The sequence below is a fragment of the Conger conger genome, chromosome 3 (genome assembly GCF_963514075.1).
Source record: "Conger conger chromosome 3, fConCon1.1, whole genome shotgun sequence".
Taxonomy (NCBI): Eukaryota; Metazoa; Chordata; class Actinopteri; order Anguilliformes; family Congridae; genus Conger; species Conger conger.
Genome location: NC_083762.1, coordinates 58,467,302 through 58,489,905, shown reverse-complemented (window position 1 = coordinate 58,489,905; position 22,604 = coordinate 58,467,302). Strand labels below are relative to the sequence as shown.

The following is a 22,604-nucleotide window of genomic DNA, read 5'->3' as shown; positions in this document are numbered from 1 at the left end:
CAACCCGCTAAAGCCACTCGCGGTTTTGCAAAGGTGACTCCGCATCACTGGGTGATCCTCTCTTGTTCAGTCTGATCCACCTCTTCCCAGACTTGATAATTGAAGCTGAACAAATTATGCAAATTGGGCATTCCTTATGCTTTGTTATGCTAATGATCTACATTTTTTTCTGTAGCTCACAAACAATAACATTCACACTTTGTAAAATAATTACCATTTCCATTTGACAAGATCATACAACTGCATAGGCTTACATGCTTAAAATTACTCCGTTTCATTTTAATATGTTGCTTTAAATAATGTTCTAGGACAGTTGATCTTAAGCTGAACTCAAACCAAACCAATTAAAATAGCATGCGGTGCCATTTTACACTGAACCCAGCCATCGTGGATAAAACAATATAAGAGATTAAGAGAGGCATCCCATGAGCAAATATTAAATCAGTCATTAACAGTTGGGAAGAAGGCCTTTTCTTGTATCTGTGTACCCTGGGGGGAACTCGAGATGACAAGGGGTACCGCCTGACAGCCCCAGGGGACGGTTACAATGTGCAAAGTATGGCCTGGGTCACAGCCCATCCTTTTAAATACAAAATCAAAGAGCGTGCACAAATCAAAAACCACTCCAAAAATCAATCACACTCAATATTTAATGAGCGAATAAGAAATGAGTGACCTGTTCTTAGAGAAAGAACACAGGTCTTCCCTACATATTTTTTAAATAGGCCTACTAGAGCTATGCAAATTCACACCGGGTACACGCGGTTGTAAGCCGTCCCAAAACGCATCCTTCTCCAATTCGTAAGGCATGGTCAGCAGTTTGTTAGTCTTCACTAACAAGAGAACTTGTAGGAATACCTTTTACAGTACCAGCTGGAGTCCACCTGCTCTTCAGAATAATGACAGGCTTACCTTTCTTTGTACCTGCTTAACCCTTTCACATCAACCTTGGTGCATGGTGGCTCGAGCGCTGCTGCCACCCCTGCCAAGTTTTCTCCTCCTGCAAAAGTATTTACAGGTAGGCACGAGCCCCCTCCAATCACTAGCTCGCGTGGCCTCACTGGGCCGTTGACCTTGATGTCCGCAGAAACACCGATTAAAAGGACCACACATCCTTTTGCATTACAATCGGTTATTTCTCATTGGAACCACGAAGAAATTTTCCTTGCACAAGAACATCGTCAGGACAAACCAATATTCAGCTTTCAGTGTTATTTTAATTATTCATTACTGGTAGCAAACCGATGGTTTACATCGTACACGGTTAAAACGATGTTCTGTATCGTGACTCCGAAACATTTGTACATACTAGCCCTGAAATAGGCAATTGAAGCATTTTTACCTCGAGGCGAATTTCTGGCTACTCAAACCAACAGTTCAAATTAAATTACACGGTTGATAAGAAAGAAAGAAAAAAAAAAAAAAAACTTATTCAAACGCACATACAATATTTTGTTGATTTTGCCGAATTTACCCGCTAATGATTTCCTTTTTCTTTACGAGACAATCATACTCCACTTAGATACGAAGCATGTGCTACGTAATCACACTAGCTAGTAGCTCATTTCAACCAGTGTGAAGCAGAGACCAAAAACCATTGAATCATAAGAGAAATACATATTTTACCGATGACAAATGTTAGCGCCTGAAGCTAAAACAGTACATAAGGTTATTCGATAGCTAGCTGTGACTGAAGCCACAGCATAAATTATTCCAATTAGCTAGGCTATTTTTGAAACGAAGCGAACGAGAGACTGATTGGGAAAGTCGACGTAGTCTACGGTCCGTATTGCAAATGGATAATTGCTTATTAGGCCTACGACGGTCTACTTTATTAACGTTACCATTTTCCACATCAACACTGATCAACCCACCTGGATAACGTACACCTTAATATTTTAGCAACTGTGGGAAACGTTCTAAGAGGAAAGCCACTTTCAAATATAGCTAGTTACAGAACAGCACCTGATAATGATATGACGACTAATTAAATAGACTGTAGAGAAACCAAATAATCTCTCAGCCTGTCACATCTAAACATATTGCACTGAAGTAGCTACAAACAAGCTGATTAAAGAAAGAGCAGCATGTGCTCATCTACATAAGCCTATGACTAAACAATAAAAAACACAGCCACAATGCCACACTTGAAATAGTAAGGGGAGGAAATAAGTAACCTAACTGGAGGCTATTTTTATGCAGATTGGTAGCAAACACACACACTGGATTCACCAGAGAGCAGCGTTGCTGAAAGCTATGCTCTATGAGTGAGACAAATAGGTCGCCAATGAAATTTTAACCTTGACACAGTAGCCTATCTACCACTAACTAGCCTAACTATATAAATTGTAACAACAGCTAACTTGGAGGAAGCGATGTGGAGCTTAAAATATTGTTCAAATATAATTATTGTTATCTGTTGTTACTCACAGTGATGTTCCGCCGTTACTCTTGGCTTTTGAGGTGAACAGCGCTCCGTACTCCCCTGAATCACCAGCAGCAGAGCACAAGAACAAGGCTGAGCGCCTCACACTCTGAAAACCACACGCGCTCCAATCGACTTAACAGGATTTAAGCCTAGTTCACTCGTTTTCCCCGCCGTTGATCTGCGAGCATTACCTTCTGTTTCCCTTTGTCGTTTCAGTAACATAGTATGTTGCACGGGAACCTTTCTCAAACTGTCCCCAGGGTAGAGCTGCGAGACACCCCCTGCATCTCCTTGGAAACCACTCAGGACACGCGCCTGCCCCGTTGCTGATTGGTCAAATTGAGAAAAGCCGTAAGACCCTTTAAGAACGTGTCCCCAGTCTGAAAAGAAAGATTTGTGGAAGTATGCAATGTTTTAGCAGTTACGTGTGAAATCTCAAGTCACGTAAATGGTTTTATTAACAAACCACCGCACAGAGCATAGCCTACCCTACTCTATGTCTGATAGTACTCTAGCAATGTTATAAGGTATTCGACTGAGTACTATTACTGTCCAGAAGAAGGAAATACTAGGATATTGCTAATTTAACCATCACTGTGGTAAATTTAACCCCTGAAAATATTCTTGTAGTGTTTACAGTGAAATAAACCGTTTTGTATGCAGTAGTAGGCGATTTCAATATAACCTGGTAGCAAAAAGAATGGCTCGATTGTAAAGTGGTTCGTGCTAAGCAATCCTCTGTTAGTTTTTAATCAGGCTTAAATATTCTGTCATAAAGTGACAGAAAATAAGTACATGTCGTGACAGAAGGTTACGGGTACCGCTGCCCACAAGATCCCGTTACAGAGGGCGAAATATGATCCAGTCGGATAGAGGGTATCCTGGTGAACATGACCCGCTGTCAGAATATTAACTTACTCCACAAGGGGGACTCGCCTTTTGTTGTGAAGTCGTACTGTGAACTTGAAATATGTTGCTAAGAGACAATATGCTTTAGCCCTCATCCACTGAAGTGCAACCCTATATTATTGTTCACACCATTGTCATCACAAATAAACAATATGGCCTTGCTCGTTGAACGCAGCCTAGAAATATGCCTACTAAATTCTTGGTTGTTTTACTGGACATTCACAATCTGAACGTCGTCCAAACAAATTTAACGACAATGTTTTCCACAATAAGACCAATAGGTCCTCTCAATCAAGTGCTAATTCTTTCTGTTCACAGTATTGGGCTATACCCCGCATAGAGCATAAGCACGCAGACAGTAACCTGTGCAGAGGCGTGGCGCACAGGCGCGGGGACAGAATATAATTTTCGCTCTCATCCCCTCGACTTCTAACAAAAGGGTCCGAGTACTGAGTGTCTGATTGCTTGTCGCAACTTTGTATCATTCACCACCCTCACAAACCCAGAGGCTACAACACTCACCTTCAAAAAATAATAAACCCTTATTCCCAGTATAAGAATAATGTAACCACATTCCCAGTAGCCCATGTGTGCGATGACATAATCTCAGTAATCTCATAGAACCCGCTCTCATACTCTCATTTTTTTAAACCTCCGAGAGCTAATGCATGTAGCCCGTGCAACAACATATGGTGAAGGATTAGGACCGGTTAAGAGTTTGAGAAAGCAGGAGCTCAGCAGCGCTCCCCTGAAAGCTCGAGGCTAAGCAGGGTCCAGCCAATTAATTACTTTTGACGCCTGTGGCTGGTTTTAATTTAAAACTCTGACCCTCCAGAAAATCACAAATTAAAAATCGCGTACAATTAGGTTCATAACCTGAAGTGCAACCCTATTATCTGGGGGGTGAGTCATTTTCCTGCAGGTGCGTCAAAATTTAGATTTACAAAATTTATTTTCATCATGTTTATGAAAATATGAGTTCGGAAAGCTCTTCACTTCATTATATTGGTATATAAACACAGCTGTCGCGGTTGCCACACAAATGGGAAGGTTTCATCCGCATCTTAATCAGGTCACTATTTTTACATTTATAAAACCATTCTCGTAGGTAGGCTATATAAAAATGTAGTCTATGGATGAAAATGATACGCCCTCTAAGAAATCCCACATCCCAGGAATATGTAACCAAATCGATACAGTCTAAGAAAATCCAAAGCTAACCCTGTACAGAGAGGTTGCCAGCAGCAGTCTGCATCTTTTCTGGGCCAAATGAAAGGAGACTGTGCCCTGCGAGGTAACTCAGTTCGCCAGTGAAATCTTTACCCAACAGAGCAGCCTGAGAACGCTGCCGGGTAGATTAGTCTCCTCCAAATGAAAGACCTTTTATTGATAGGAGGCATTTGCCTGATGCATTTCACTGTATCCAGGGCTACTTTGACAACAAAGCGCCGTACAGTACATACAATAAGAAAGGCAAAAAAGCATTGCTGCAGAAGTGAAACTTCACAGACAGGATGATGAACAACAAAGTAAAATAATTTTAATAAATATTGTAACAAAGCAATTTATCTAGAAAAAGGAATATTAAATATAAATATGAAATGCATTATCTCCAAAAATATACACAAAGAAGTATAAAGATACAACAATCACAGCAGGTTCCTTCATACAGTCAGCATAGATAATAAATGCAGTCCCTGATTGTGTAGGAATGCCATTCAAGGTACCCACTAATGGTCTTACTAATGGTGCTTGCTGTATTACTGCTGTAGGTATGATTGTAAAATGCTGAACTGATAAGGATGTTCAACTTCCACCCACGAATAATCTCTGAAGCTCTGTGTCTATGCTGTCTTTGTGCACAGATTCAGAGATTATTCAATTTCCACCCAGGAATAATCTCTGAAGCTCTGTGTCTATGCTGTTTTTGTGCACAGATTCAGAGATTATTCAATTTCCACCCAGGAATAATCTCTGAAGCTCTGTGTCTATGCTGTCTTTGTGCACAGATTCAGGGTCCGAGAGCTCGTCCCCCAGTTTCTTCCACCAGGGGCAGCGCGCAGCCTGAAGCAGGGCACTGTGGGATTGTCTGGCTCGCATGGCTACGGGAGCCGACCGGCTCAGGAACACGCTCGACTCCATTTCTGTCGCCTCGGTCAGAGCGGGAGCATCTGAAAAAGCAGAAACACAAACGGCCATTAGTATCCCCGAAGTGACGGCCGGAAGGTCAGTGACGGTTTCCCACTTTAGATGCTCCTGGCGAAAAATTAAACAGTGGGCTCCAGATTTATTGGCACCCCAGATAAATATGCACAAAAAAATACTGTACACTAACAAATCATACCATTATTGACTAACTTTATTTTCCAACATGTGTAAATCATCTATTTCAAATAAAAAATGTATATCCCCAAAAACAGGTTTCACAATTATATAACCAGCCATGGAAAAGATGACAGCCGAGAGGTTGTGATAAATGTCTGCATTTATATAGTACCTTTATCCACAGCGCTGTACAATTGATGCTACTCACTCACTCACTCACTCACACACTCACTCACTCACACACACACACACACACACACACACACACACACACACACACACCAAAGGTGATTGCCATGCAAGGCACCAACCAGTCATGAGTCATTGTCCTGCTGTACAATCTACTTACAACCAAGTCTCAGCTTCCTAGCAGAGACAACCAGATTTTCAGAGTTCAGAGTTTGCAACCATTCCATTTGTTTTATTATTATTTTTTTTTACTATTGCAGTGCAAATGGTATGTTTAACCATGTATGCATTTCTTTGTACCCAATACCAGACTTGTGACAGTCAATTACCATCTGTCTCTTCTGAATTGACAGTTCTTTGGCTTTCCCCATGGTGATGAATGACTAAGGGATTTTGTTTGTTACCTCATTTTTTTACTCTAGTGAAACAGAAAGTGATGGAATGACACAATGTAGTTCCTTTAGACTGAGATTAACCAAATTATGTCAAATGTTATTGCCAATTTCACTTTCTTTCATTTTATTTACAATAATTATTAGGCGTGCCAATGATTTTGACACCTGTGGTTTTCAGAAATAATGAGATGAGATTGAAACATGAAAGCAAATAAATGAAATGAAATAAAATACAGAAATACAGTTTTCCTATATGTTTGACCAGTTTATTTTCTTCATTTCTATCAAGGGTGCCAATAATTCTGGAGCCCAATGTATGCTCAGGTGTAAAACCAGCTAATGCTCAGTGCCCAGTGAGGCGCTAGAGCAAAATGAAGAACTGAATAATGGATGAATTAATTAACTGCGGTCATGGATAGAATCTAGCAGGTTCTTATCAGCCTTCCATTTAAAGGTACAATAGGTAATTTCAGACTTCTAACGGTCAAGAGAAGAATTGCAGCAACAAACACTGTCAGTGCCTCACCACACATGGGTTTGTTACCGTCTCGTAGCAAAGGCTGAAATATGAAAGACGGTCTGGTCTCAGATCCTCACTCACTCATCAGCAGCTCCAGGTCGGTGTTGATCTGCGCCAGGAGGGCCTGTCGGTGCTGCTCCGCCCTGCGCTCTGTGTCCCTCCTCATCAGGTGCTGCCGCAGCGTCTCCTGGGCCCTCTGGTGGAGCTCCCTGCAGCCCTCCGCCGACATCGAGGAACGCTGGGGAACACAAGTCATATCTGGGTCAAACACGCAATTATCTTTGATTTAAATACTTGAGAATCAGAAGGCACGGTCTGCACTTTTTGAGAGAATTTCATAGGTTCCACGACACCAGAGAAGCTCAATAAAGCATAGAAAAGTATTTGAATCGAAAAACATTACGTATTTGACCCAGGTCTGATACAAGCAGCCACTGAAGCCCCTCAAACATGGACCTGGACCAGTTAAATTCAGGTTTAATTTCACACGATTTCATGATGTGGTCATGATCAGGGATGAGCTGATCCAGGGTCAGCGTCTCCATTGCTGATCCTGCATGAAATAAAACGAGGATGAAACAGACACGGTGGCTCGTTTCAGTTCAACTAGGGATGCTAATTGCTCGTTAACCCTGTCCATATGGGTAATGACATATTAGATATGCAAATCAGCAAATCACAGAATTATAGGAGCCCTGGCCAAGCAAGGTTACGCATTTAATGTAATAATCCGTGCTTATATTAATACATGCATTCAGACAGCCCTGTGTTCAGTAGCACACAGGCATTCAGACAGCCCTCTGTTCACTAGCACACAGGCATTAGACAGACTGACGTTCACTGACCGGAGCACAAAATCCTCCAGGGAGCTCGGTGGTGTGTGTGCCGTAACTTACGGGATGAAGGGCGATGTAGTCATCCACTTGTTTCTTAAGCTCTGTTCTTCTGGCATCCGTCAGACCTCTGGGGCCCTTCCAAGGAGACAGCCTGTGCCTTCTGGCTCTCTGACGCTTCAGAAAGCGCAGGGCCTAGGATATTATTAAAGTTAAAATGAGCTATGTAGCGGTGCATACAGCAATCATTAGTTTAAAAGCAGTAATAAAACATTCTGTAATGACCTAATCTATGCAATATCCGAGCGTTACAGTAAAACACAACGGTTGACAAAAAAAATTTGAGTTAAAATCTTGATTCTCGATGAGCTGGTCATGCTCTGGTCATGCGGTTTGTTCGACCAACCAAATTATTTCCCTGGATTTTAAAAATTCACATCTCGCATGTAATGCCAACAATAGAAACGAGCAATGACTCTGGCAATAAAGCGAACACTTTATATGCTGTTTTTAACCAGTTTGACCTGTGGGTATGCATTGTATCTGAGCTCAGAGATGTACCGCTCTTTGGATGGTGACTGCAGCCTTGAACTGCCTGAGGGCCTGTTCCTGCTGCTGGAAGTTGCGCCTCTCTCTGTGCCCCCTCCAGACCTTCTGGATCATCACTGCAGCCCTCAGCTCCAGGTCACCCAGGAACCGGTTCACCTGACCTGGGGGAGACACTCCGCTGTCAGGGGGCACTCAGTGGGGTGGCGACAGACAGCCACACAGTGACTTGCAAAGGGTAACTCTATGCAGACAGGCAGGGAGGCAGGGCTGGAGTCAATTCACAAAATGAAAGTCCTATTTCTATGGTAAGCTTTCACACAGATAATACTATATGCATATTACTGTATATAGCTGACAGGTGGAAAACAAACAAACCTGTTTGGGAATTCAAATTTCCATATTCTCAGTAAGGGAGCCCTGTCCTTACAGAGCTGCTGCCCTTAGGGTCTCATTTTAATGCCCCTCTCCAGCACTGAGAGGGCGGCTGTAGTGTAGTGGTTAAGGTAAATGACTAGGACACGCAAGGTCAGTGGTTCTAATCCCGGTGTAACAACCATAAGACCCGCACAGCTGTTGGGCCCAACAGCTGCAGGATTGTCTCCTTCTTAGTCTAATCAACCTCGCTCTGGATAAGATGCCTTTAATGTAATGTAATGTAACTCACAGCCCTGCCTTGGGACCCAAGTCATTCAGGACGAAAACAGGGACTGCTCTTACGTCACCCCCCTGCTTACTTCCCTCCACTGGCTGCCTGTCATGGCTCACATCAAATTCAAAACATTGGTGCTAGCCTTCCAAGCAGTTAAGGGGTCTTCCCCAGCTTATCTACAAACAATCATCAGACCCTACACCCCTGCCAGACCTCTTCGTTCAGCCTCCACAGGCCGCTTGGCACCTCCCCCTCTCCGAACCTCCACCTCACGCTCACGACTACTGTCTGTTCTGGCTCCACGGTGGTGGAATGAACTCCCCGTTGAGGTCAGAACTGTAGAATCTCTCCCCACCTTCAAGCGCAAGCTGAAGACAAACCTCTTCAAGCAGCACCTCTCCCCATCCCTCCCTACCTCCCTGTGAACCTTAATTGTTGTCTCTGTGACTTGCTTTGTGTATTGGTATTTTTAGTTAGCTAGGTAAGCAGTGTTTGGATAGTGAACTTTGGTCACTTTTGCTCTGTTGTTTGTTTCTTTGTTCAAAAAAAATAAAAATAAAAATAAATTGGCCCTCGTCCTTATCTTTGTTGTACAGGTAGCAGTTGAAATTGTACTTCCCTCTAGGGTCTTTCAGCGAACTTATCCCTGGTTATGGGTATGCACTTTGTTGTACGTCGCTCTGGATAAGAGCGTCTGCCAAATGCCAATAATGTAATGTAATGTAAAAGGGGAGGAGTGGTGCCCCTCAGTAGCAGAGACAGACTTGCCCCTCAGTATCAGAGGCAGACTTGCTCCTCAGTAGCAGAGGGCAGACTTGCTCCTCAGTAGCAGAGGCAGACTTGCTCCTCAGTAGCAGAGGCAGACTTGCCCCTCAGTATCAGAGGCAGACTTGCTCCTCAGTATCAGAGGCAGACTTGCTCCTCAGTATCAGAGGCAGGCTTTCCCCTCAGTAGCAGAGGCAGACTTGCCTGCAGGCACGGCCTCCAGCAGCTGGAGCTGGCGCTGTCTGAACTCGCGTCGCGCCCTCTGTCGGCGAAGCAGCACCTGGTGCTTCAGCTCCTCCTCTGCCCTTCGCCTTTGGGACTGTGTCTCCTGGAGTCGCCTGCGCTCCCTTTAATGCGCACACACACCAACACACACACGCACAGTTATAGTACTCAGTCCTCTGTCTGTAAGCTGGGTATCTTTTTCCTGTAACACACCTGATCTCATACTTAATGCATGATGTCACAATGCACATGGGTCAGGACTGCTATAACAATAACCTAGCTCTGCTGCCACCATGTGGTCTGTACTGGTACTGCACCATATAATGCATTTGTATTCTTAGGATTGTGAATTATGATGCAGCCCTCTGCACCAACTGGAGCTGTGGGTTTTAAGAAGTACCGGAAGCTTCTCTGGAGGACACTGACAGCTTTTGGGAGCTTTTTCATTCTTCTCCGTGTCTGGAAGGCTCTCCAAGCTGCTTGGATCACACACACCGCCTTGACTTTCTCTTCTGAGAAGTCCTAAAGGGGGAAAAAAACTAAAGAGGATCAAATACTAAACTCTTCGTTCAGCCTCAGTTTCTCTTTTCTTCCAAAGAGGACTGCACCAGTACATTTCCTAGCTCGCCTGTACCAATTAAGGCGAGCAAAGATAAGAATGCGACTCAAATTGATTATACAGGAAAGAAATGAGATGCACACAACAGAGGGCTAATGCTAATGTGCTGCTAATCAATAGAGACTAAAACACCAGACAGGAGACGTGATGAGCTGAACTGACCTGAGCTGGCTCTCGTGCACTGACCCCAGGGTAAAGAAGGTCGATAAGCTGCAGCACTTCCGTATCAAAGCCTTTCCCGATCCAGTCGTTTTTCAAAAGGGAATCCAAACCTAACACAACATTTTATAGTTTGGATGGAATTATCCCCTAAATTACCAAAGTGACAATGTCATCAAGTTATACAGCTGGATATGTTAACCGGAGCAGCAGGGTTAAGTGCCTTACTCAAGGCCACAATGACAGTATGCCCTGAAATGGGAATTGAATATACAACACTTACGTTATCAGTCCACTTCCTTAACCACTACACTAACCCCCAACATCAACCACATCAGACAAAGCTCTGCTTGCCCTGACATTTAGGACATCAGCGGTCCTCAAATCCTATTAACAATCAAAACGACAGAAAATAAAAAAATAAAAAACGGACACCCACGCCTCTTCTCGGACGAGTTTGGCCGTCTGACCTTGGTACTGTTCTGGGATGACCTCTGCGATGGACCTTTGGCTGAGGGCGATTGAGAGCAGGGTCTTTGTGGCTGCTCTGCCAGCGGCTGGGCTGGAGCTGCAACCCAGCTTGTAGACGATGTCGTCCAAAATGCCTTTCACGGCCCCATGTCTGATGTCACTCAAGAATGCACTGAAAGAGAGAATACAATTTTTAAGTGACAATACAATGAATTATAGTTTAAGCAGGTCAGCTCTTCAACACAACTGGTCTGATTCACAAGTGCAATAGTCATAGTGTACCCACATTATTAGCACTCTTTGCTCACTGCTATAGAAAGCTTGCTTTAATTCGGCAATTTTTTGTAGAAGTGTGGATAACCGAGAGAAAATCGAGACCAGGAATCCAAATATGGGCCAGGCGTCTGCGACGTCACCCGCTGACTTTCCATGGGCTTATTAAAAATTATTATTTGAAACAATGGTAGTGCAGTTTTCAGGCACTGCCATGTTGTACAAATTGGAGCCAGACACTGTGCAGTAGAGAATGGAGAGCCCTTACATGGACATGAATTCCGATCAAGTGCGGCTCGTCCACTAAGAGCAGGAGATTGACTCAGCACATAAGGAGATATTAGACAAAGAAAAAACACCTAATGCAACTACATTTTTTGTGGGAAAATATTGATGACGTACTGTTACCATTAACTCATAACGGCTAAAAAGCCTATACTGGAGCCAACAGCACTAGTGAGCTACGTCTCTCAATGTGACCAGGAAATGAGCTTTGAAAATGAAGCCTGGTTTTTGCCGCTTGGCTGTAACCCATAGCCAAGGACATGTCGGAGATGCCTCCATGCTGTGAGAGTGGGGAGTTTGTGTGATTCCCATTCATTTTGTGCTCAATCCTAGAATAATATTGCATGCAATGGGAGCCCATGGGTTTTAATGTGCCACCACCTAATACCATCTGTAATCTACAATATTAATACAAGTGATGACAACTATAATTACATACCTGTTTGCCTGAATGAGACTTTGCAACAGCTGCAGAGATATCATACCAATTTCCTCATTCTCTGAAAGCTGTATCTCTTCATACTGCTTAGACTGTAGAACTGATGAAAAAAACAACAGGTATAAAGGAACCATTCACTGAATGGCTTCAGTCAGGCCAGCTAAAACAACATTATATTCCTGGCATTTAGCAGAAGTGAGTGACTTATACAACTAGCATTTTTACAGAGCATCAACTTACACGTATACTTTGCTGAATATAACTGTACATAGATGCAGTACCTTGCTTAAGGGTACAACAGCACTGTCCTATCTGGGAATCAGACCTGCAACCTTTAGGTGCAAGGCCAGTTCCTTATCCATTACACTACATACCTACCTTTATATAGATGTTTCGCTTAATGAAAAACATCCACTCTGTTTGACTGCAAAAGTTTGTGTTGTGTCAAAGCTGCCATCAGACTTATTTGTTGGACTGCGGTCTTACCCTGCGGAATTAACCGATTGTGTCCCTTCAAAAACCAAGAAATGGAATCCATTACTTTCTGAAAGTGGCGAATGGTACCAGTTTTTCCTTTGCCCTTAGCAAAAAACCAAAAACAAAAGTTTCATAATCTATAGGGATAATTATACATGAAAACAGTGACATTTCTGTTTCATTAAAATATAATCGCTCAAATATAATGTTAACTCAAGGCAACTTGAGTAAAATTACACGGCACACCTCCACAGCTTTGTCCATTAAGATCTTTGCCAGGGAGATCAAGCTGTCAGCAGCAGAAGGAAGGACTTCATTCTGAAATGCCTCTTTGTTTCTTACAGGATGGAAGCCCACGCAGCATGTGCTGTGAAGAACAGACAATGGTGAACCTCTAATCTCCCTCAAAAGAAGTATCACACCAGGCTGTTTCCATTCTCCGTCTTTTCAATAAACCTGGAGAAGTAAGACTTCTGGGACATTCTGTGCCAAGCGAACTTTGGCTGAGCCCTTAACCTATCCAATTTTCCTGGAAGTATTGAAAAAATAATTTGGCCTGGTAAATGTGTGTCTGAAATCAGCAAGGGACCCTTGCCAGAAACAATATGCCTGGGTTCAGGGTCGATGCAAAAATACACAATCTGCTCCTAACTCATTTAGGCAAGTTGCAAGGCAATGCTGTTGGAATACTGACCTTTGTAAAAATGTATTAATTTGCAATTGGATAACTATAAAATGATTGAATGCACTACACTGGACTAAAGAACATACTGTACTGCATGTGACACTTATCGGGATGTGCAGTAATACTGACCTCAGAATTTCAGCCATTTGTGTAACAGTTGAGTAGCCTCCTTGGATTTTCTCATAATCATAGTTCAGGGCTGCAGAGCAGTATTGGAGTATACCATGAGTATACAGATCTTGTTTCAGCTTCTCCAAGTCTCTGTCATCTTCTACAGATTTTCTTCCTAGAATATCTTAAATCCGAAAGCATAGAGCAAGAAACAAATTAAAATATTTTCTGCTGGTACATATAAATAACTTTTGCAACTAGTTACCCGTTAATGTTGTGCAATGAGACCACATTGTACAACAATCGTATCCATATAAACACGTATAACGTCACGTAATATATTAACAAATTTAAACAGGCTCAAAAAATAGGTGCTTGTGCAAAAACTGTCTACCTTTTAATTTTAAAAGAACCTGTGGAACTGTCTGTTCCGACGTATTTGCAATAGTAGTGATAAGAGGCTGGAGGTCGGAGTCACTCATTGTGAAGTGATCCTAGTCCTTTAAATCTGGAAAGAATCAGAAAAACAGAAACGCTAACGTATTATCAATAATTGTTGACATACAGCATTATGCAGCTTATTGTTAAGTTCACATTAATTACAATAGCGAAAGCAATGTCACTATTGGCTAACACTAACAAATGGCTACTTTAATGCTAGCCCGTCTCTAACGCATAGACTGTGTGTGTGTGTGTGTGCGTCACTTATTTCTTCTTTAGTTTTGTTTAACGGTGGTTCGCAAACTTGGAAGTGCATTATCGCCACCCACTGGATTAAGTATACACAATTCAAAAAATATATACAATAATAATAAAATAAAGAAATAACTAAACTAATAATAATAACAATGATAAACCCTCCCATAACTGTATCTCAAAACTGTATAATTTCCCTATATCCCAGGCGTCCAGACCTTTCGCCAAAATCCCTTGAATATAGTCTCCCTTCACAAGACCGCCTTAGCTGCATCCACCACCTGATCCTCTGTAATTTTGTTTCGATCTGTCACTCATCATTCATGCAATTGTTCATTTTCACTTGCCTCGTGAACTGTAAGTTGAAAGATGTCCCTCGTTCATTATCTTCCGGTGTTTCTCTTTGCTTAGTAACAGCCGTTTCCGGTGCTGTGATAAATAGTTCCCATAAGAAAATGGTAAAACTAGTTCCGTGCATGTTAGAGATAAGATAGCTATTGTTGTTTATGGCTAATCTAAATCTATCTAAAATAAAATAAAATAAAAAACTACACATCGTGTTTAAGTCAATGTATTTAAAAAAAAAAATCTATTAACTGTCCACACTATGTATATGTTTCAGTGAATGACACTTGAGAACCTTGTTTTGTACATTGTTTCTGGGGGACGATTTCCATTAACGCAACAACATCGGGTCGTGTGGTTGTATGTCTTGTCTGGACTGTGCAGAACTGACAAACATACAGTTTTTTCCTGCTTCGGTAAGTTAATCATATGCCATTAAAGTGTATTGTCTAGCTCCATTGGGTGGTTAGCTGGAAAGAAACATTTTAGTTCGACGAATGTGAACCAACAGTGCATTGTAAAAGTAAGTTGTGGTAGATACAATATCATACCAAGCAAAGCCCATCATACTGCTTAGTGCTGTCATATCCTCATCTTGTGCAGAAGGTAATATCTGCTATCTCATTAGGAAAACGTTAATTCGTGTAATGGAACCACTGTGCAAACGCAGAAAGGCGTCAGAATGTGAAACTGTGGCCTGGGACGTTTCCCCCGTACTTTCGGATGAACAGTCCCAGGACACCGCGTTACTGGAAGCCTACGCTGCTCCCATCATCAACAGGAAAGAAACCTCTCGCCTCGTGAAGGAGCTGTCCTCCGTCTACCCGCTGCCCGGTGTTCAACACATCAAGAGAGTGCGAGCATGCAAGGATAGTGGCAGCCTCCATCCTTTAGAAATCATCGTGTGTTTGGTACGAGATGTACAACCGACCAACGACAGCAATGATTTGTCCATCTCAGCCTTGCTCCCCTCAGACAGAGTGGATTGTCGTGGATTAGGGGAACCATTCCTGGTAAAAATCCCTGCACATCCCCCATTAACCAGACCCCAGTTTGAACAAGCCAGCAGACACTGGCCAACATCTTTCCATGAGGATAAACTGTTGACTGTGGCTTTGAAAGGACAACTGTTTACTGCTGACCAGAAAGCAAAGATGCAGCTATTTATGATGGGCGCCATAACAGCAGCAAAAGCGACACAAGTGCTGGGGATGGATGCTGTTGGTGCCGTCATTGTTGATCCACAGAGTGAGAGTGTACTTGCTACAGGTCATGACTGCAGGGGTGGCACGAACCCTTTGCATCACGCCGTTATGGTCTGCATTGATCTTGTGGCTCAGGGCCAAGGGGGTGGGACTTACAAGTTTGACAGATACCCCAGCTGTCAGTTTTCAGCCCCAACTTTACCACCTCACCAAAGCAGCAGAGAAATTTCCCCCTCTGTGGACTCACTTGGCTTGGATCAAGCAGAGCAGAGCTGGGTACCTTACATATGTACTGGGTATGATCTGTATGTGACCCGTGAGCCCTGTGTAATGTGCGCAATGGCATTGGTCCACTCCAGGATAAGCAGGGTGTTTTATGGAGCCGCTTCAGAGGATGGTGCTCTGGGCACCAAGTATAAAATACACACACAGAAGGACCTTAATCACCATTTTGAGGTTTTCAAAGGAGTTTTAAAGCAGGAGTGTGAGGAACTTGAACAGGGTGGCACACTATTTCAATAGCTTTTCATTTTTAAATTCATGTGTCTTTTTTTAAATTAAGTTGTGTTTGTAGAATACACAAGTTAGAATATGTTTTCCTTCATTACAAAAACACTTCATTTTAAGGTTAACCTGTCCTTTTTGCACAGTTTTTTTAAATTGACATTAAAGGTTTTTCCATAGTAACCACAGAAGCTATTGCCTTGTGGTTAATTTGAAAATGTTATTTATTAAAATTGCTATTAGCCCACTACTTTTTATTCAATTTAAAGCCAGTGACAGCAATAGCCTTCACTCAAACTGTAGTTACGGGAAGCTTGAATATGTGTTGATATCCCAAGAGCCCCACTGGCTGAAAGGAGGCCAGTGGGAACCCACTGCCACTGTAACAGGTGCACTTGACAGTGAATGTATAAACCGGTCCGGCACAAATACATAAATGCAAGACAAAGTGTTTACGTACTTTTCTCTGCAAAATACAACACATGAACCTTGTTAATCAAAAACATTTAATGTTTGTTTCAGATTCAAGACAGTTTACGCAAAACTATATACACTAACAAAACTCTTTACGCTATTTAGTAGTAAGTCACTTAATGCGATTCTGTTCACCAAGGAAACCATGCAGAGTACTTTGTTTTCTACATGGTCTTCACTACCAATGAGTTAGGTTTACACCCATTAAAACAATGATAAATGTGTCACTTAACTGAATAATAGGATCAAGGAAATGAACAAATGATCAACAGAAACATTTTACATTTTTCTGGATTTTTGTTAAACACCCGGTATGACACCAATGCATGAACTCCTGGTAATTTTACCAGTCTGGGTTCAGATGGCAAACGTCAAATTTAAAAGTGAAAAAAGAAAAAGACAAAAAGACAAACAAAAAATAACCTTCAAGTTCAAGACCTGGGCCTGCCTGGTTCTTCAACAACAAAAAAATACACATTAAATACTTAAGTTAGTAATGCACAGAAGATTTCCTCAATGTCCTGATGGTTACTCCAGGTGTATTCAAACAATGAAACTTACAATTACACAATGTACAAAACTGCTTAGTACACACTACTGGGGTACAGAGTACAGCAGGTTACCAATTCATCTCACCATGTACAAAGCAAGAGACAGAGCACTGGCCACAAGATTGGACCCTTTGTCTGCTCCTGGTTTAATATTTGTTGATGCCAAAGATTCGAACTCCGTGAAGCTGTGGTAATTTGGGGATAAGCACACTCAGAAGAGAAGCAGTGTTGATTACAAAGTGTGTTGTGTCATACTTTGTGTAGAAGCTTGCAAGAAAATACCTGGGGGGATAGAAAATTAACACAAGGGGTTATTCAATCAACACAACATTGAAAGCACTTCAGCATTACATCCTACCAATTCTGAAATGTTTAAATGTTTCAAAGTGGTATTCCTCATTATAAACAATTTTACTTTAAATGACAAGCAAAGTTAATTAGCATTTCATCAAGTCACAATTTTTTTCCTTTTAGCTCATTTAAGCATGCACAATGCAAGTTTGTGTAGAATGTGTTGAGATAAGAGTGCACTCTTACAGAATTATTGGCGAAATTGTGAAGAACTTTCTGGAAGATGTGAATTGCACACCATAGTCCAGCTGCTCCCAGTGTGTGAGGAGTCTGGCCTTTCCTTGGTCAGGAGTCTCAAATGGGGTCCCTTTCACCGCATGCAAGAATACATACATGCCCTGCAAGAAAGAGAAAAGGGCAAATTAGAAAATGCCCTAGAAGATTGATACTTGTCACACAATTACATTCAGTAATTGTTTGTGTGGCAAACGAAAAATGGTTGCAGGTTTTAAAACTCTAGAATGGTTCAGATCCAATTACATTTTGGGGATTTCAGAGATTGCAGAGTGCAGATTACACTTTGGCAAATTAAACACAAATTGCAACATCTTGCAATCCTTTCTCTTAGCATAAGATTGTACTTTGCTTTTGGTTAAAGCAGCTTGAGTCACGCCTAAGGGGGCCCTCATTTCCTCAGAAAAAGGAGAACATTACCATGTGCCTTAGTGCCTTAAATAAGTTTTTATAAATACATTTTGACTCATCGACCAAGAGATGTTGGCAACTTGACACAATAGGGTATTCAGGTGAGAGTACAGCTCATTCTACATTTAATATGGTTCAAGTTTCGGAAATGCTAACAAACTAATTTTGTAACCACTAATAATAAGACTGAGGAAAATAAGAAGAATAGCAGGAAAGAATGGCTGTACTGACAATCTAGCATGTGACCTTCAGTTGCTGAAGCCTCTTTACTGTGCAAGTGATCTTCCTTCTTTATTGTTCAAAATGGAGCTCATACCCAACTTGACATGCTAGTATATCGAGGTAACATCCATTGTTTCACTTGCAGCTGGTCTGGAGCTCCAGTATCTGAGACCACTGGATTAAAACCAGTGGGGTTGACTTGGCCAGAGTAATGAGGTACGCAGTGCCAGCCACTGAGCTAACTTTTCATTACATCCTCCACTCATCATTGGGGAACAGCAAAGTATGGAAAGGTCTGGTGGATATGGGTCTACATACGTATAAAGATGTCCAGGTCTGATGAAACATGAAACTTTCAGGCTAAATAAACGGTTTGTCTATTCACTGCAAGGTGATAACATTTCCTCAAACCAGGTGTGAGATTGAAGTGACACATCGCACTATTTTCCAGTGTATTGCCACCTGTGTGGTATGGAATCTAAAATCTAGTCCTCAACTGTGGCAAGTGCAGGATTGGTGCAAGTACTGCCCCCTGCTGGAGGTTATTGGTCACCAAGATTGTTCATCTATTGGTTTGACTTTTTTCTTTTTTTCTTTTTAAATCAAAAATACAGATTTAGCGGTCCAATTTTACAGAAATGGCAATACATGACAAAAACTGGCAATGCGCATAGATTAGCCTTATCGGTTTCATGTCTCAGTAGGCATTAAATTTGTACACATTCAAAGCATGAATTTCCTCTAAACAAGCGTCAGAATTTTGTAGATATGCCTCTTATTAGATGCTTTTACCCATCTACAAAAAGATAAATACTTTTGATTAACAAAAATTCATAAAGCACAGCTAAGTTTGTACTTTCATAACTTATCACTTTAACCCAAATTATTTTCAATAGTTTTTAATCATTCTAATATTAATGGAGAGAAGCCAGGTCCAATATTTTGCAAAAATGTTCCTGTGGAACTGTTTTGTTACCCCCATGGTGCTTTAAGAATGTCTACCATGACAACCAAGTAGGCTAGTCTACCCAGCTATACTGCCATGTGCTCTTCTCAGTCTGTTAATTATTGTCCTTGAAATGCCTCTTCTGCGGCACTTTGCTAATAGGATAACTACTGGTGTCGGTATACGATCTGTTTGGCTAAGATCCTGAACCAATAGTTGAGCCAAAAAGATCTTTTCACTTTTTCTAGCATTCCGCTACTTCTCATAAGTTACCTACAAGGAGATAAAATAGGTAGATATTGCACATTATTACACTATTTAGGTTCACAACAGGCAGGTTAACGGAAATGGACAGTGCATGTGGGACTTGCATTTTACATGGGTTTCATTTCTAACTTTATGTGAGATTTGTGGTAAAATGGCAAATTATGCAGCATCACAAAAAAAAGCTTTTCTAATTTTGCGTTGCATTATGCAATCGAGGAATCGTGAAAAACTGAAGGGGCTGCTTCTCCTAAACTGAATTCAAAGACATGCAGATTAGGCTACTTGGGGGGATTAACAGGGTGTTGCTGGGGGGTGTATCAATAAGCAAGATCACTGAGTTAGCTGGGTAAATTCACAGAGTAAAACCCGGAACAGCTGTTTTTACTTGGTCCCGTGTTTTACGCAGTGAACTTAACCAACTAACTCAGTAATCCTGCTTCATGATATATCCCCTCCATTATCCCTCTGAACCACAAGAACATGACCCTAATTCTATACCCTCATATAACAAGGTTTCAGCACTGCATGAATCCCCTTACAGGTTATGAAATATTACATATTAGCTATATTTAAGTGTTCATTTACTTCGCCGTATCTAGTCACAAACTTTCATTTATTCACTGTACCGTTTAACTGTAAACAAGGGAACTGCATTTAAAAAAATACTCCAAACAATCATTTTATGTAAACTGATCTGAAAATGTTTCCTTTTCTGCGGTTTTACTTTTTTAATTAACATAACTTCACATAAGCTCATTCATTACATTTTTATGTCAGGAACTAATTTCTGTACACATCTGAATATTTTGTGCTAGGTGCCTGCATGTGGTACATGTACTCTATGTGTGGCCTATGTGTATTGTATATACACCCAGCATACACATATAAAGAGACAGATTTCATACAGTTGTGGGGGCACACCAGCTGCCCTTCACGGTACTTACCAAATTATGAATAACGTTCGTTAGGGTCCAGACAACCGGGACACTGAAGAATGGAATACTCAAGAGAACAATGTGCAACATCCCAACACCCAGCGCGTAGGTCAGCCAGATACCCCTACTGTTCATCACCCGAGTGTTGGGGTTCACTTCGCTGTGGGCCACACCAACATTCATTCTGATCTACAGTATGAGGGGGACAGAGCACACGATTTGTATTCTTACAGGCAATAAATAGTTCTGAACTCATGTCACCCATTTAAATGACGGCAGATCGTAAAACCGTCTTATGTAATTAAAATAGCAGACCCACGAAGTATTTTATTACATTAGCCAATACTGTTTCACAACATGGCAGTCAGAGGCATGGAAAATATAATTGCTTTAATACATCAAAGGCCCAAGTGCTGCAGTGAGCAAAATAGCCCCAGTTGGACATTTTGGAATAATTTGCACCGGTGTGTCCAACAGTGCAGCTTAAACTAGCTAAAATGTACATTTGCTACATAAACACCAGGCCTACAGAAGTACTGTTGAAACTCAAAATCAGGAATCACCTTAAAAAGGGTCACTAATAAGAATATAATAAATCCTGACCCCTACAGTAAAATTGGGGGCAGAGTTCAAGCTCGTCGCTCGTGGGGCGTCCACTCTGATAAACACATAAGCTTTATCATAAGCAGATCAATGGCTGACTATCCAAAGTTCAATGTTGCATAATTGTTAGATTTGTTCACGAGTCAACAAACGAAAATTTTCTGCAGACAATATCGTGTCTGGTAAATAGATTTCTGGCCTTTTACGAAACAGAACAGTAACAGAAGAACGGCGTGGTGGAGCCCACGTGTTAGCATTTAAACTGGATGCATCCTGCAGCCAGGAACTAAGGTAGATGACTGGGACCTGGAAGGTTGGACGTTCAAGCTCCGGTGTAGTGACGATAAGATTTGCACAGCAGTTGGGTCATTGAGCAAGTCCCTTAACCCCACAATGTTCCACGCAGGATTGCCCCCTGCTTAGTCTAATCACCGAAGTCGCTTTAAAAGCGTCAACTAAATAACTTTAACGTAAAATTCGTTATCACGAGGGACTGGAAATTACTTGCAAGTTATTTAGACAATGTTGAATCCCTGTGGTTAATAACATGCACCGGAGGATTTATGCTGAATAAAACATATTTAACCAATTACATTTTTGCACTGGTACAATTCTGATAAAATGGCAGTCAATCGATACGAAAAATAAGCTTAGACGGTGTTTGATCACCAGGTCAAGATGCGCACTGCGAACCATTTAGCAAGCTACCGTGAATTATCCAACTTGCATTCAAAGGGATCGAATGTGTCCGACACATATTGTCAAAAGCAAATGATTCCATGCTCGACATACCTAAAAGTTATTCGCTAACGCAGCAAGCTAGGCAAATTTAGCTAACAAGCTCACCAAGCAGTACAAGATTCCCCAGCCTACATTCAACCAATAAGAATATGCTAACCTTAGGCATGAAGGAACAGATTTAAATGGCAAAAGCATGTCGCTGGACAACGCGTAACGTTTCATGCAAAGATTACATACATATTATGCTGTTCAACAGAAGTAACGTTAGTCAACAGCTCCCAAGAATACACCGCTACAGTAGCTAGCTAGCAAGCTAGCCCTGCTACAAAGCGAGCAGTCGTATCAGCGAACTGGTTTTAATGCGTCTATTATTAATTCAGATGATGATGACAAATGATTGTAAAACATATTGATACATGCCGATAAATCCTCGTTAAAAGCTTTTATTTGGTCGTGCTTATTCCTGCACAGCAGGCTAGCTTGTTGCTAGCATCGGGACTAGGCTGAGCAACACCAGTTGAATTGGGGTTCTGATATAGACAGGAATATCTAGGTCATTTGCAAAAATACATATTAAAACTGTTTGTCAAAAATACTTTCATACATATCTGTTCACATACTTACAGGCAATGCTTGTTAACCGAATGCTTTCAAAAATGACGATAGCTTAATCCCTCTGAAGAAATAAGGCCGTTCAGCCCCTTCGCAGCGCTGTTGTTGTGGCTGGCTGCTGAGTTTGCCTTCCCTCATAAGAATTTACGCTGCGCGGAAGTGGAGATACGTCGCCGAGTGATCGATGTCTCTTTCACCCAA

General features: G+C 41.7%; 4 protein-coding genes across 5 annotated transcripts in view; 1 reads left to right on the top strand and 3 right to left on the bottom strand.

The window, feature by feature from the left end:
• Positions 1-2,714, bottom strand: part of si:dkey-91i10.2 (uncharacterized protein LOC555224 homolog) — a 46,004-nt gene extending 43,290 nt beyond the window's left edge. Inside the window, exon 1 of the mRNA XM_061233967.1 lies at positions 2,431-2,714. The gene's annotated coding sequence lies outside the window, so the exon portion shown is untranslated. The remainder of the gene's footprint in view (positions 1-2,430) is intronic.
• Positions 2,715-4,852: 2,138 nt separating this feature from the next.
• Positions 4,853-14,396, bottom strand: iqcb1 (IQ motif containing B1). 2 transcript variants are annotated; one of them, XM_061235512.1, is made up of 14 exons: positions 14,350-14,396; positions 13,701-13,814; positions 13,325-13,490; positions 12,757-12,877; positions 12,520-12,613; positions 12,034-12,133; positions 11,036-11,208; positions 10,569-10,678; positions 10,188-10,309; positions 9,767-9,909; positions 8,161-8,309; positions 7,663-7,794; positions 6,848-7,004; positions 4,853-5,508 (listed from the first exon to the last, which is right to left on the bottom strand). In XM_061235512.1, exons 2-14 carry the CDS (start codon positions 13,786-13,788, stop codon positions 5,288-5,290), a joined length of 1,776 nt encoding a protein of 591 aa, XP_061091496.1. In that variant the 5' UTR covers positions 13,789-13,814; positions 14,350-14,396; the 3' UTR covers positions 4,853-5,287. The 2 variants fall into 2 exon arrangements, with proteins under 2 accessions (XP_061091496.1, XP_061091497.1); XM_061235513.1 differs by having other exon boundaries at positions 14,221-14,359.
• A 276-nt stretch (positions 14,397-14,672) lies between these two features.
• Positions 14,673-16,504, top strand: adat3 (adenosine deaminase tRNA specific 3). The gene is made up of 2 exons (XM_061236759.1): positions 14,673-14,763; positions 14,976-16,504. The coding sequence occupies exon 2, from the start codon at positions 14,995-14,997 to the stop codon at positions 16,072-16,074; it is 1,080 nt and encodes a 359-aa protein (XP_061092743.1). The 5' UTR covers positions 14,673-14,763; positions 14,976-14,994; the 3' UTR covers positions 16,075-16,504.
• Positions 16,505-16,545: 41 nt separating this feature from the next.
• On the bottom strand, positions 16,546-22,567 carry ormdl1 (ORMDL sphingolipid biosynthesis regulator 1). The gene is made up of 4 exons (XM_061235274.1): positions 22,416-22,567; positions 20,457-20,636; positions 17,619-17,770; positions 16,546-17,363 (listed from the first exon to the last, which is right to left on the bottom strand). Exons 2-4 carry the CDS (start codon positions 20,628-20,630, stop codon positions 17,228-17,230), a joined length of 462 nt encoding a protein of 153 aa, XP_061091258.1. The 5' UTR covers positions 20,631-20,636; positions 22,416-22,567; the 3' UTR covers positions 16,546-17,227.
• Between the last annotated feature and the right edge of the window lie 37 nt (positions 22,568-22,604).